The sequence below is a fragment of the Betta splendens genome, chromosome 10 (assembly GCF_900634795.4).
Source record: "Betta splendens chromosome 10, fBetSpl5.4, whole genome shotgun sequence".
NCBI classification, from domain to species: domain Eukaryota; kingdom Metazoa; phylum Chordata; class Actinopteri; order Anabantiformes; family Osphronemidae; genus Betta; species Betta splendens.
Genome location: NC_040890.2, coordinates 8,291,623 through 8,305,873, shown reverse-complemented (window position 1 = coordinate 8,305,873; position 14,251 = coordinate 8,291,623). Strand labels below are relative to the sequence as shown.

The window sequence follows — 14,251 nt, the reverse complement described above, 5'->3', positions numbered from 1 at the left end:
TGTGTAAGGCGTGAGTGAACAGGACAGACAACACATACTCATCGGACTTTCACTGGTATAGTTTGAGACAAGTTTAGGATGTGGGACACTGGAAACGACCTATTGCATGAAGAACTATAACATCCATTAAAATTACACAATGATGAAGCCCAGCACCAGCACATACGAACTGCATGTCAGCTCTGGCTGGAGCCTAGAAAGGTCTGGTCCTCCTGTGAAATTAGTTGACGCTTCACTCATGTCATTCATTATCAGTGCTTCTAATTTAGCGGCATGAGATACAGGCGTAGAGCAGGAACTGTCAAGTCATGCTTGGTTAGTAATTAGTCACAGCTAGGGCTGTGGTGATGGTGAGGTCATGGCCCCCTAACTCTAACCCCATCCTCACTACAGCTAAGCTGACACGACAGGATCATGTCACCGGTCAGACGGAATGTCTGAGGTCCAATCACCGAAACGAGGAAGAGGAGGAGTAGATCGATAACCTGCAACAGTGACGTAGTGAGAAAGGGAGAGGGGAAAGACAAAGACTTCCCTTTACTCAAGAATGAGTAGGTCCTCAAGAGTCTGTCATATTTTCTGTGGTCAACCCACCAGATCACACCTGTCGGTGGGCTAGGAGCATGGGTTCCATTGGTTAGTGTGTTAGTTACACCGATGACCATGTAGTTAATGACGTGTCGTTAATGGAATGAAGCTGCAGCCACTTTCTCACCGCAGTCTTCTTGTAAAAGGACCTATAGAGTCCAGCTGATGAAACAGGGTGTGACATAACACTGCATGTCTGATGGACGGCCTCGCTTTGCACGAAGGGAACTAAACTGCAGAGGCTGTGACATTTGCGATGTTCAATTTTAGCATCTGGTGGGGGGGGGGATTTTAGATGTCGCTCGGGTCGGACCCGGTCGCACGGCTACTGTGAAAAGGTGGCTCAGGCCCGGTGGAACGATGCAGCGGAACCGGGCCTGGAGGGGGAAACTCCCAGCCAGCACCGAGGCAGACGTTCTCTTTTCTCCTCGTTTACATACGTTCAGATGGTGGATTCCACTGAGGTTAGCCACCTCCCATCCAGGGCAAACCTGGGCAACGCAGTTTCAAACAGTAATACCTGAAATTAGAAACACACACGCACACACCAACACGAGCCAAGGGTGTGAAGTATTTCTCTTCCTGTCTGGTCTGTTTTAGTTTGCGGGGGTGGGGTCGATCCCCCTGTAGATCCACCTTACATGAGGCTACTATTTGTGCCCATGAGTATTAGGTGATATAATATTAAAATAGGGTTGGGGGGCGGGGTGCAGTAGGTGCACCTGCACAGTCTATAGGCACTCATAGACTCTACCTTTAGAGCAGAATTGTCATCAGAATTGACATTTAAAACTATTTCATATGTAAATGGTCTAATTGGTGCTAACTGCTCACTGACTGGTGGTGGGGACTATGCATTTCCAGGTAGGTGTGATGCTGTCACCACTGACTTCCTTTTCCTCGTTGACTCTGTATAAAAAGAATGGGCCGACACCGTGGCAGCATTCTCACAACACTGCTGCTCAGGAACCGAAAAAGCAGACGACGCGGCACTATGATGAAATTAGCGTTCGCTTTCACCCTCGCGTTCTACCTTTGCTACAGTCCTCTGGCCTCCCCGGCCCACCACGACTCCAACCTGAACATCCAGATGATAAATAGAATGAAAAAACTGGATAGAAGTGTCAGTTTTCCCTCCGTAAGTATGACTTAGCTGTAGGTACAACTTGTCTGCTGCCACTGATTTCACTTGGTTCGCTTCTGTGAGTGTAATCATCAATTATTGGGTTTCCACAGGGATTCACGCTGTCCTTCCCAGGAAGACAAATGATCAAAAACGCTGTGAGTGTTACGTCATCGCACCATTTGTCCTCTGAAATGGACCGGGCCGAGCTGAGCCGGGTTCTGTATGTGATGTCACACACTGTGGTTGACTGCTCTGTGCTTTGTTATGTGTTGCAGAGCAACTGTGTGATCCACTTCATCAGAGAGCTGGAGAATCTCCTTCAGAATGTCACTGTACCTGAGCACTCCAAGCCTTGTGTTGAAGGACTCATGGCCAACCTCAAGCAACTGAATTCGACACAGGTTAGCCAACATGTCTGAATTTTGGCCCCATATCCACGTTTCCTCCACATAAGTCATAATTCCAAACTTTTTGTTTTTTTTCCAGGGAAACACTCCCAACACCAACGCTACGTGTGATGTGAAAACGAAAGACAACCATTCTTTGCCCTTTAACCAGTACATTAATTTCTTGAAGAAACTAAACGGCTCCAGTAGGAAATGAAGCCTTTAGTGCGTCTGCTGTTTTGTGCCAGGCAGCTTCAACACTTAACACTTAGAGCTGTTAAAATGACAGTTAAAGTATTGAATGTATTTTTAGAAAGTTTCACAATTGGGATTTTAAAATTTGTTTATGTATTTAACATTAATATTTATTCATATTTATTAATCCATTTATTTATTTTTTGATGTAATTATTTATTTGATTAAAGGCAACTACCTGTTACCTCAGACATGTGATATATTCAACTACTTGAATGCTGTGAAATAAAGTTTACAATGTGAAAAGAGCATTTTCATATCAGAAATAACATAATTTGCTCCTTCTGCTCATTTGTGAATAGATGAATAAGAATATGCTAAACCGTATTGTGTTTGTAGAACTTGTGTTGCACAACAGGAAGGTTGTGTAAAAAAAAAAAAACAGAAATCGAGAAAGTGTATTTAGAGCAGAACTCTACAGATGATGTGTAGAATAAAGCAGCAAAGCATTCACTAGACAAATACAAGGCAGTGCGACGGTAGGTAAAAAGGAGGAAGGCTAGAAAAAGTCCCCCACCTACTATTTAGTCCAAAACTACGAGGCTCAATGATGAAGTGGAAATGACTTTACAGGCGATTTATAAATAAAACACAGAGAAAGAGGAGGAGTGAGCTCAGTGCTCTTCTCTACCCGTCAGTCAATAATAACACTGAACATGAAAAAATCCCAAACTCCTGGAGAGTCTGGTTTCTTCAAAACAGTTTTACTCATCACACCAATGTGAGAAATAGTTGTAGATTAAATGCTTATCTATTAGTAGTCAGTTTCGGTATTTGAAAAGTGACTCACTTTGTTTATAAAAAAGGACAATTCGGCGTGTCTGACAGGCAGCATGTCTAGAAACGCTTACTGTGAGAGTCAGAGAAGCGGCAGCTGCACCTTTGAACACAGAAAGCCGGCAGAGCGGGAGGCAGGTGGTGAGAAACGCTCTGAAGTGGAACCAAAGTGCACCTCAGCCTGCCTGCACAGCCTCGCCCCTGACCTCTGACCTCTGATGCCCATCTGGCTGCTAAGGTCTTTGATGTGCTCCAAGCAAGGCAGCGTGTACAAGTCATCAGTGAGTGAACAATGAAACTAAATGAATTTAAACAAGAAATGATCTCTTATTATATTTTTCCAAGATAATATTTGATGGCCATGATGTTAGATAGTGATGAATAAAGAAATGATGGTTTAGGGTGATTTATTAGGTCACTGCATCATCCAGTGAGTCTCACAGAGAGGACGTCTCTGAAGGGAAAGGCCAAAGGTCGGCTCTTGTTTTCCTGAAAGGTGGACTTGCGTCTCTGCAAGGTGACAGCTGGCATGTCAGCGCTTTTTTCTTCTCGCATCCCGCGATGCTCTGCATGCAGGACACCACCAACCGAATAACCCAGCAGGCGGTTTGTGCAAATGTGTCAGTCAGAGCAGGCACAACCGACGACTCTAGAAATGACTTAGGCATGGCTCTAAGTATGAAATTGCGCAGGGCTGGAGGAAGAAAGCCAGCGTCTGATATAATCTGTATTTTGGTAAAAGGCGTGTCATTCATAAAACCGCGATATCATTTCAATCAGGTCAGAGCAGAGCGTGTAATGACGACCTTTCTCCGCTAGGTGGCCTCGGTGACCCACTGCCCTGCGTTGTATGCGTGACTGGCCCTTGTCCTCGTTCTGTTTTATAACCTGCATCTTCATTTAATAAAATCAGATCTCGGGTCAGATTTAACTGGGGCAAATAAAAAGGTCGACAGACCGATATTTTTACCACTGATCTCTCCCTGTGATGCCACTCGTGGCCAGCCCAGCGGCGTGACCTGCTGTGGTGGGCTGCAATACGCGGTGTGGGATGGAAGGATTGGTCGCCAAAGCACCAGAGTCACATGCTCCCATTCCTACTTCACTTTCTCTTGAATGGAGCGACGTCAGAGCGACGCTGCGAGCCGCCGGAGCGCACAGACCCTGGCATTTGTCCACGGACGCGCACTGAAGCTGCAGGAGGACGCGGCGGAGATCAGTTATAGCCGAGTGGCGTTTGAATAATAGCGAGCGCTTGAGCGTGGATGTCAGCTCTGTTTGTCGGGGGCTGATTGACCTTTGAATGGACTTTAAGCCGCGAAGTTCCTACGGAAGCGACGGGACATTTATTTTGAAATACAAAAATCTGACTACTGACCGCGAGGTGAGTCTGATGAGATTAAAACAGACAAACGGCTGTGTCTCCTCCTCTCTTAATTATTGTATATTGTGAAAAAAATTTAATGTTGAAATGCAATACAGTTAATTCATGTTTTTAATCCACAGGCCTGCTGGGGATTACTTATGGGTTTGGGACCTACAGACGGTGAAGATATCAGAGCTCCAGTGTCAGTTTGAGCTGTAAGTTGCTACAACCAGCTCAGACGATGCCCGATCTAATGTTTAAGGTCCGAGGGCAAATCTGGGTCAGTCAGAATTTGCCTTCATTATCTTTCATCATACTTGGAAACAAAATGACGAAGGTCCGTGCCCAGCCTCGAGTCGAGAGCTGCACAGAGTCCATTAAAACGTAGCAGGACTCTCCACCATGACTTAAACGGGAGGCGGGCGCGCGTTCAGGGATGGATGCCGCGAACCTCACCACCGTCGCGGACGGCGGGTCCGCGGACGAGGCGCCGCCCGGCCGCGTCCTGACCGGCTGCTTCCTCGCGCTCCTCATCCTCACCACGCTGCTGGGCAACACGCTGGTGTGCGCCGCCGTCACCAAGTTCCGGCACCTGCGCTCGAAGGTCACCAACTTCTTCGTGATCTCGCTGGCCGTGTCGGACCTGCTGGTCGCCGTCCTGGTGATGCCGTGGAAGGCGGCGACGGAGATCGCGGGCTTCTGGCCGTTCGGCTCCTTCTGCGACACCTGGGTGGCGTTTGACATCATGTGCTCCACGGCGTCCATTCTGAATCTCTGCGTGATAAGCTTGGACCGCTACTGGGCCATCTCCAGCCCCTTCCGCTACGAGAGGAAAATGACGCGCAGGGTGGCGTTCGTGATGATCAGCGCGGCCTGGACGCTGTCCGTCCTCATTTCCTTCATCCCCGTGCAGCTCAACTGGCACAAGGCCCGGGCCAAGCCCCACGGCGGATCATCGGGTATTAACGCGACGCCGCACGGCCTTCCGGAGAACTGCGACTCCAGCCTAAACAGGACCTACGCCATCTCCACGTCGCTCATCAGCTTCTACATCCCGGTGGCCATCATGGTGGCGACCTACACCCAGATCTACCGCATCGCCCACAGGCAGATCCGCAGGATCTCCGCGCTGGAGCGGGCGGCGGAGAGCGCCAAGAACCGGCACGACAGCATGAGCGGGGGCTCCAGCATCGCCGAGTCCGAGAGCTCCTTCAAAGTGACTTTCAAGCGGGAGACCAAGGTGCTGAAGACGCTGTCGGTGATCATGGGCGTGTTCGTGTGCTGCTGGCTGCCGTTCTTCGTGCTCAACTGCATGGTGCCCTTCTGCGAGCAGCCCAGCGGGGGGGCGGCGCCGCCCTGCATCAGCCCCACCACGTTCGACGTGTTCGTGTGGTTCGGTTGGGCTAATTCCTCCCTCAACCCCATCATCTATGCCTTCAACGCGGATTTCCGCAGGGCCTTCTCCATCCTGCTGGGCTGCCACAGACTGCATCCAGGAGGCCACAACATAGAGACGGTCAGTCTAAACAAGAAGTGACTCACGGCCCCTCTCACAGCACTGACTCATGTGTCCCAGCGTTCCTGTTGAGGCCGGCTTGTTGTCTGTGCCGAGCGGTGCGGGGACACTGTGTGTGCCTGCGTTTGCACTGGGTGAGCTCTGCAAGCGTTCACTGTGTCTCAAAGGCGGACAGGGGGGTTTAATGGGGGGGTTGAATGGGAGCTGGGGGTGCAGCGGTGCTGACACGCCCCTGGGACAGATAATCCCATGACTGGGCTTCACCCACTCTAATGCTGTCGGACGCTGCTCTCCTCAATACCGTCACACAACGTGCACACAAACAAGCGCCGTGTCACAACGCGCGGCTGCGAACGCGGCCGCGGCCGCCGACCGATTCCCGGACCGAATAGCGAGCTGAACAGTCCATCGACGAGCGTTAATATTAAGGCTGGAGCGAAAACGTCGAGGCTAATAAAAACGCGACCTGACTTTATTTCGGGGGGGGGGGGTAAACAGAGCTGACGTGTGGAGCCTCTCAAACTGCAGGCTGTGCCTCGTTGCCGTTACATGTACTTAAGTCTCGTTCAAATGTCACATCATTAGAGCTTTAAACCCAACGTGCTCAGCGGGCGCCTCGTCAGGTCTTCGCTCCCTCGTTTAGAAGTGTCCGATGTTCGTCTCCGTCGCGTTGTGTTTCATTTTCACCACCTCGTTTTAAAGACCCGGACTGTGTCTGGTTCTGGAGATGAAACGGAACCGATGGCGTTACATTTGCGATGATATTCAAGAACTACGGCCTCGAACACGGATGCTGCGAGCGGTGACATCACCGCGGTGGAAGTGGACGGGACAGGAAGTGCAGTCAGAGGAGTCGTCAAGCAGGTCAGGCTTTAGCACAGAACAAACTGGAAGATGTTCGATGATTAGTTGGAATCAAAAAGTCCTGAGCCCTGGTATGTGGCAGAATAAACGCTGTTTGTTTGGAGCCCGTCCGCCTCGGCCCAGTAACAAGTTGATGTTTCTGTGATGTGGCCGTGTCGTACAAAGGCAGGAAACAGCGTTATGCACGTCCTCGCATCAGAGAGGGTTTTTTTTCCACATTTATATTATGGGAAAGAGCAAAAATAGCCTTGTTTACTGAGGGCAGCGGGCCAGTGATGAACTGGAAATCACTGCAGAGAAATAATAACAGATTTAAAGTTTGGTTCCCATGTTTGGATGTTAGAATAAAGGGTTAAAGTTGAATACTGTGAAATCTGAATGAGCGGTGTCTGTTTACAGTGACCGCTCACCCTTGTTCTGTCTATTTGTCAAACTGCTTGGAATTCTTCAGCTTCTAGCATCGTTGCCTGACTTCTCGCAGCACCTAGTGACAACAGGAAACACACTCAGCCCAGCATGAAATCACACTTTGTTGAATTGAGAGTTCTGGAGGCGCCCGTACATGTTTAGGATGAACACAGGTTAGCTGCTTCCTACTACCTCCGGTCCTTATTTTAGGCGAGGACCTCCTGCAAGCTTCGTGTTTAACAAGCAGTGAGATTCTAACCATGACTGAAAGATGTTGTGACCAAATGCGTAAAACTAAGACCCAGGAATGATCCTAAAAAAGTGATGTACTGCATTATGGGTTATGCATTTCCATCATAAACGTTTACCTCTACTATGGTGTGCTGTAGTCTTTGTGCTAACCCTTTTATACAGTATTTTATATGATGACGAGAAGTAGATACAAACAACAAACGAGGATAATTGTCCATTTCCATGAAATCCATTGCACAGTTATGTGTTTGTGTGTTTGGCTGAATCCTCAGCCTCGACCTCCACACATCCAGCTTCCTGAAGCACATTTCACACCAGAGTCTAAAGGGTAAAACCCACCCGGACCGGCTGTGTCTCACATCGAAAACACCACTCCTGTGTAACTCTAGTGGGTACGCGTCCGTGGAGCTGGTGATGTATCGCCAGCATCAGCGAAAGGAGCCCAGCTTGAAGGAGAACGGCCACTGTAGAGACTCTTTACGCTCACCGTTAACTTCATCCCCTCCCACATTTGTCTTCTGCCTCTTAAATGAAACCTAAAATATGTTATAGAGTTAGACCTGATGTTTTTGCATAGTAATTATATTTACAGACCTCATTAACTCTAATCATGTCTCAAAAAGGTTTAGAGGAGAAATCTTCTAATCACATTAACTTGCTCATGACAAATATGCAAATACTTTTAATACTCTGTTGACGATTCTCCGTTATCTCCCGCGCAGACACACACAAGCAGAGCTGTCCCTTAAAGCCCGCTTTCTCTGGGCCCTGGACTGTCCTTGCCTCTGTGAAACCTCCTCAAGCGTGCCAGGAGGAGGGAGCGGCAATTAATTTGACTGACATCATTCAGAGTGATGGCCGAGGTGGCGATAAGACTGTCTGTGTGTGTGTGTGTGTGTGTGTGTGTGTGTGTGTGTGTGTGTGTGTGTGTGTGTGTGTGTGTGTGTGTGTGTGTGTGTGTGTGTGTGTGTCACCTGCTCCACTGCCCAGTGCGGAGTCTCTCCTACGTCCACCGCAATTGATTGATCCCCCCTGCTACTGTATGTGGCGAGATTGTCACAGCGATAGTGTCCTTTTAGATTGGCACGTCGGGGAAGCGATGCTGGATGTGGCAACTTCGGATGATGCTAATGACTGGCCCTGGGGAAATGATTTGCTGAGACGGGGCGCGAGAAAGAAAGGGGACAAGGAGATAGACACGGTCTTATGTAAGAATCAAGCAACGGCACCTTAAAAGGAGACATAAAGCATCCCCCGCTAATATCACACAACATCCTGCTCACACCTTTCCACAAGGAAGTGGACTTTAATGGAGCTGGAATTTCTCCGTCAGCCTCCGTCATCCGGATGAACCATTAGAAATTAAAATGCAATCAACCTGTTTACAATAATCAGTGTTATGCACCATAAAATATGCATTATTCACACTTGTCGGCGCTATCGCGGTGATATTACAGCCTAATGCATTTTAAATACCTCACCTCAGCATACCGGAGCGCGAGGCAGCCGGTGAATCGCAGCCAAAGCCCGTCGGAGCGGTTACATGCTGACAGGCACGCAGCACTGTGCGCGTTGAGTAATGCCGTCACGCCGCCCAAGATGCTCCGCATTTGTTTCATATCCGAGGCGACGGCATCGGGGGCGCACACGTGGAAGGCACAAGCACGCTACCTGTGGTAAACAGCAGACAGTATGAAAGCGCACATGGGAGAGCTTCAGGATGCCGCTTCCCTCTCCATCTTTGACCTTTAGGGTTTGTCCTTCCCATTCCTCTTCCTCCTTCACTCGTCCCTCTTTATTTCTGTTTCTCATCACACCCCTCCCCGCGCTCCTCCGCCACCCTCTCTCCCCGTTCTCTGTTTGTGCTGGGGGCCACTAGCAGCGCCGCGCTGCCATTCGCCGCTCCGACCGGCTCCAGTGGGGAGGACGGGACCCCTGACCCCACCACTAGGAACGGAGCGAGGGAGAATCGCAGGGCTCTTCAAGGAAACACAAGAGCAGAGAAAAGGGATTATTACGGACAGAGAGAGGGCGCGAAAGCTGTCAACGACTGCGTTAGATAAGAAAAAGAGTGACACGTGGTTAGTTAGGTTAGTAGAAATAACAAGAGCATGGTCAGATGGTGACACATAAGACATAACAAACCGCTTGAACATATTAATAGCTTTCCAAATGATGCTCATGGTCCTAAAACTATTTCGTCACCTTTTAGGCCACACGTGGATGCATCTGCATTCGCCACATGGCATTGAATTGATTTTCCTTTAATTTGTCGCCCATCTGTGAGCAGCAGGAAGTGAGAATGAGTGAGAGCTCAAGTCATTCTGGTGAACAGCAGGCATCTGTGTGAGAGGAACACGGGAACACGGCAACTGCTCAGTTAACATTATGATTAATTTCCATGAGCCATTTGTTTAACGGTAACGATCGCATCGCACTATGCTCTCTCTCTCTCTCTCTCTCTCTCTCTCTTTCTCTCTCTGCACCACATGTCTTTATATTTTATTTGTGTAGGGATTTAATTCCTGGGGAAAGTAATCCATCATTAACTGACACAGCTTGCAAATGGATGCTTATTGTACAGAGTGACCTCTACTGGAAATGGAGCATGGATGGGGATGAGGTGACCTGGCTCTAAATTTGGCCAGATCAAATCTTCCATAGGACACAAGACAGATTTGATGTATTGGACACATTATTACTCTTATTACAGACTCTCACTGAGGCGGAGCAGAACACACCACTGATGCATGTAAAATGACTACTAAGCCACATCAGTGACTGCAGATGGAAATTACACAATGAATGATAATCTGTGACCACATGACGAAGAGAGGTTTTAAACAGCAGCGCCGTCCACTCGACAGCTCAGAGAGGGGGCTCCGACTGGACATCCTGCAATCAACGATGCCAACGTGAGCGTTGCTGCGGGCAGGATGGCCCGTGGCTGGATTGAGACAATGCTAATGCTAACGAGCTATTTTAGCAGCAGATGTGTTTTATCTCTTTGACAATGCAACATCAGCTGCAGGAACTGACTGAGACGGAGGTGCAGAGTGGAGATGCTGTAGCCGTCCCATGCAGCTGGGAGGTAAAGGGTCGGAGACAGGAATGCAGGAAGATGTTCCAGTTTTAGTTCACCCTTCAAACGGCCTCCCGGTGACTTGATATTACTGAATGAAATTTGCAAAAAAACAAAGAAAACACCATGTGCTGCCTGTTTGCTCAAGGCTGATTGGGGAACATATTGCACCACTACAGAGACAACCAACACAGAGTTTGTAACCATGATAATGATGCAGTTTCTAGATAAAAATCACCACACTGGTTTGGTTTCCCGCTTCATTCACAGGCTAAAGTTACCGTAATCTAACTTGCACACTCACACAGTGTGACTGAAGATAATCTGATCAAAGAGCAACAGCTGGCTTTCAGAGGACTTGAAGGTCTGCCGTCGGCCAAATGAGAAGAAAGAAAGATGAAAAATTATATTAAATCGTATCATTGTAATAAACATAAAACACAAGGAGGGATAGGAAAATAAATCCAAACTAAAACCATTTCTGGCAACTCTCTATGAATATTAAAGCCAGACTTATTTGTCTGGGTTCTGCACTGTGCATCTTAAAATGAGATTAACAGAGTGGGAGGACAGTAGGAAGAACTCTCAGCAACAGACATTCCACTCGAGCGATGGCACAGTGACAAGCTGAACAAACATCCCCAGCGGAGAGACAGAGAAAGAGCAGGAAGGAGGAGAGGGGAGACGGGGGGAGGCGAGGGGGGGAGGGAGGGACAGTGGGGTGGGAAGGCTGCTGGAGACTTTAGGAAGACACTGAGCACAGATGTGACAAGTAAAAAGACTGACATCAGTCTGGAGCTCTAAAAGAACAGGAGCTGAATCTATGGACGGGAAGAGTCCTATTTAGATGAGCTCAAATCAGTCCGTATATATAAATAGACCAGACTACTGTATGTGAGTACCTTAAAAGCACACTGTCTGCTGTGCTGCGTGAAGCTGCATAGATGAAGCCTATAATTGCTTTTCTGTACATACAAAAAAAAGCAGCTGTAGCTGTTTTTAGAAGCAAAAACGATGCCGTACGTTCGACTCGGTGAAACATCAAGGCCGGATCTCCAGGGTGTTTTTACTTGTCTGTCAAGCATGAAATTACAAAGCGCAGCGTTTGTACTCTTCCGTGTCCTCACCGAGGGGCCTCGTTCTTTGATAACAATAAAAGCAGCGAAGGTTCACGGAAGATAACAAAGGCTTACCTTTCCTATGGAGGAGAGCAGAGGGCTGCTGGGCTGGAGACGATGTGCACACAAAGATCAGGTGCAGATTCATACACAAAACAAGTCCCCTGGGTCCTTCAATTATGTGAATAATCAGGTAGTTGGACTCAAAAACTTACAACTGAAACAAAAGCAGTTTGTTTCATTTCTCTATAGAAGTCAGTGCATCCGGTTCCAATCGGCTTATACAGTATATGCTGCTATGCTGGGAATAAATCATTATGGTAGTAATAATAATAAGCACAGGGAAAGACATGATCATGGAGAAGAGGGACAACACTGCTCATGCAGAAATAGAAAAGAGCTCAAAGAGAATCATTATTTCAGCAGGATATAACTGTGTTGTTCTGTTCCATAGGAGGGAAGCAGACGGCAGACACAATCTGCTCTATTTTAGGAAAGAACTTGTCAAACAGGAGCACAGCAGGAGCCTCTTTTACCCTCTGGAAAGTTCAGATGGGACCACATGAGCAAGAGCACAGATGCAAATGTGCTAAGACACACACACACACACACACGAACACACACACACACACACACACACACACACACACACACACACACACACACACACACACACACACACACACACACACACACACACACACACACGCAATGTATGTGACACAGCTGGGAGACTGTGGGAACAAGGAATCTGGATCCTTCATTCGACCGCAGCCAGAGAACCGAGAAACATTTTGCCACTCTTGTTTCTTCCGGTTAACTGGGCATCTGGCTCCAACCTGCTGAAAAAAAAAAGTCAGGCGATTTCCTTCACCTCCAGCGATATTATTACGGCCACTTCTCTGCAGCCCGCTTTACAAGCTCGCGTTTGAAGGGACATAGATTCTTTACAGTTTCATCTACCTGCTGTGAGCCACTTCGTCATGTTACCACATGACTCAGTGTGATTCAGTGAGGAGGCTCGAAACCAGGTTTCCCTCTCATTATGTAGCACAGTGCATCCATATTACCCAGTGAGAGTTTCCTAGGAAGCCACGTAGAGCAGCAGCTCAAGGGTAATTCTCCCTCAACGATGTCTGTAAGGCATCAGAGCAACATAACTCATTCTTGACATTAATCATACTTGAGCTAAATCCCAGTGCTGCATATTCACGTTTAGCACATGGCAGATTTCATTAACAGAGGTACTAGACCAACGATAAGGCTCTGATGACAACGGAGCTTTAGGGGGACATAAAATACCTGGAACAATTTACACGTCGATCCATCCAACGTCTCTAGAGACACCTATACTCTGTGTTACAGCAAAAAACCTAATGGGGCCCATTACTGTAAATGGGTGCCAATACATGTTAGAGATGATGAGACCGAGACCTTTACTTACTGGTCCCAGAGGGGGGAACTGAAGCAGAATGCCTCAGCCTCTGGGAATAACGCCTTTGCCAAATGTACATTTGAATTAAAACCCATGAAATAAAAACACGTTCAACTACAGCCCTCTGTGAAACAGGCTTTTATTTCAACGCTTGGTCGACAGGAAGTGGGGCCGAATGAAGACTGTGTTAATCCCTTTTAATTGTTTCTGCTCTCCTGCTTAGAGCATCGTGTGCCGATCAATGATTCAGTATGAGTGGACAGGTGCTTTACTCGATTATACAGCTCACAGGACCTGCACATGAGCCAGTACTGCCTGCAGTGAATGGGACCACGGCCGTTAAAGGACGCAGAGGTTTTCCCGTCCTCAGCCACATTTTTCAACTGACCATCATTAACAAATCCAACGGTCTCATCTCGTCCCATCGTGACAGATGGGGACGAACTGCATAAAGGCTGACATATGCAACTTCAGATCAGACACCATCACATTTCCGCCACAGCTTAAAAAAACGCCAACGTGGGAAAAACCTGTGCTCATACAGCGGTTAGAAAACAACCGCGCGCTGCCATGTTCAGCACAACTCAGTCTTCATCACGTGCGTCTTGGTCGCGATGCTGACTGTCAGCTCGTGTGCTGTTATGAGCCTCAAGAGTTTTGTAGGGCTGGAGCTCCTTTAGTGCAGTGGAGGCTATGGGGGAGATTGATGAGTCACAGGCTCTCAGGGGACGGGGGCCAACGCACGGATCTGTGAAAAGACATAGAGAACAGTGAAGGCTACAGATGGCAGCGCTCTGGAAAAGCACAGGCGGAAGGTAAAAGCCTCCCAGGGGACAATGTATGGATGTCACTGCAAGACACTGTTTTATTTGACACAGGTGCGTCCAGAGTGGAGCAGACACTTCAGAACATAAAACAAGGCCTGATCCCAGAGAAGCTAAGCTGATGTTCCAAATGCAGAGAACTAGCACGTTCCTTCATCCCAGCCCTTTAAAACACCATCAGGGCCCTAAAGGACGAGACACTAATACTATGTTGGGGTACAGAGCAGCGGGCTAGTGCTTTAAAGGAGCTGAGC

The 14,251-nt window shown here is 48.2% G+C and overlaps 1 protein-coding gene and 1 long non-coding RNA gene across 4 annotated transcripts; one reads left to right on the top strand and one right to left on the bottom strand.

The window, feature by feature from the left end:
- The first annotated feature begins 3,994 nt into the window (after positions 1 to 3,994).
- LOC114864750 (D(1) dopamine receptor) lies at positions 3,995 to 7,659 on the top strand. The gene is made up of 2 exons (XM_029165711.3): positions 3,995 to 4,516; positions 4,639 to 7,659. The coding sequence occupies exon 2, from the start codon at positions 4,935 to 4,937 to the stop codon at positions 6,033 to 6,035; it is 1,101 nt and encodes a 366-aa protein (XP_029021544.1). The 5' UTR covers positions 3,995 to 4,516; positions 4,639 to 4,934; the 3' UTR covers positions 6,036 to 7,659.
- LOC129604755 (uncharacterized) lies at positions 7,289 to 11,090 on the bottom strand. 3 transcript variants are annotated; one of them, XR_008695941.1, is made up of 5 exons: positions 10,925 to 11,090; positions 9,744 to 9,880; positions 9,020 to 9,517; positions 8,513 to 8,694; positions 7,289 to 7,362 (listed from the first exon to the last, which is right to left on the bottom strand). It is a non-coding gene; the product is annotated as an uncharacterized LOC129604755 (long non-coding RNA). The 3 variants fall into 3 exon arrangements; XR_008695940.1 differs by lacking the exon at positions 10,925 to 11,090 and having other exon boundaries at positions 9,020 to 9,209; positions 9,285 to 9,517; positions 9,744 to 10,712; XR_008695939.1 differs by lacking the exon at positions 10,925 to 11,090 and having other exon boundaries at positions 9,744 to 10,712.
- Positions 11,091 to 14,251: the final 3,161 nt, after the last annotated feature.

What these genes read in the sequence shown, in the direction of transcription:
- LOC114864750 (XM_029165711.3), top strand. Translation starts at nt 4,935, where the DNA reads ATGGATGCCGCGAACCTCACCACCGTCGCGGACGGCGGGTCCGCGGAC.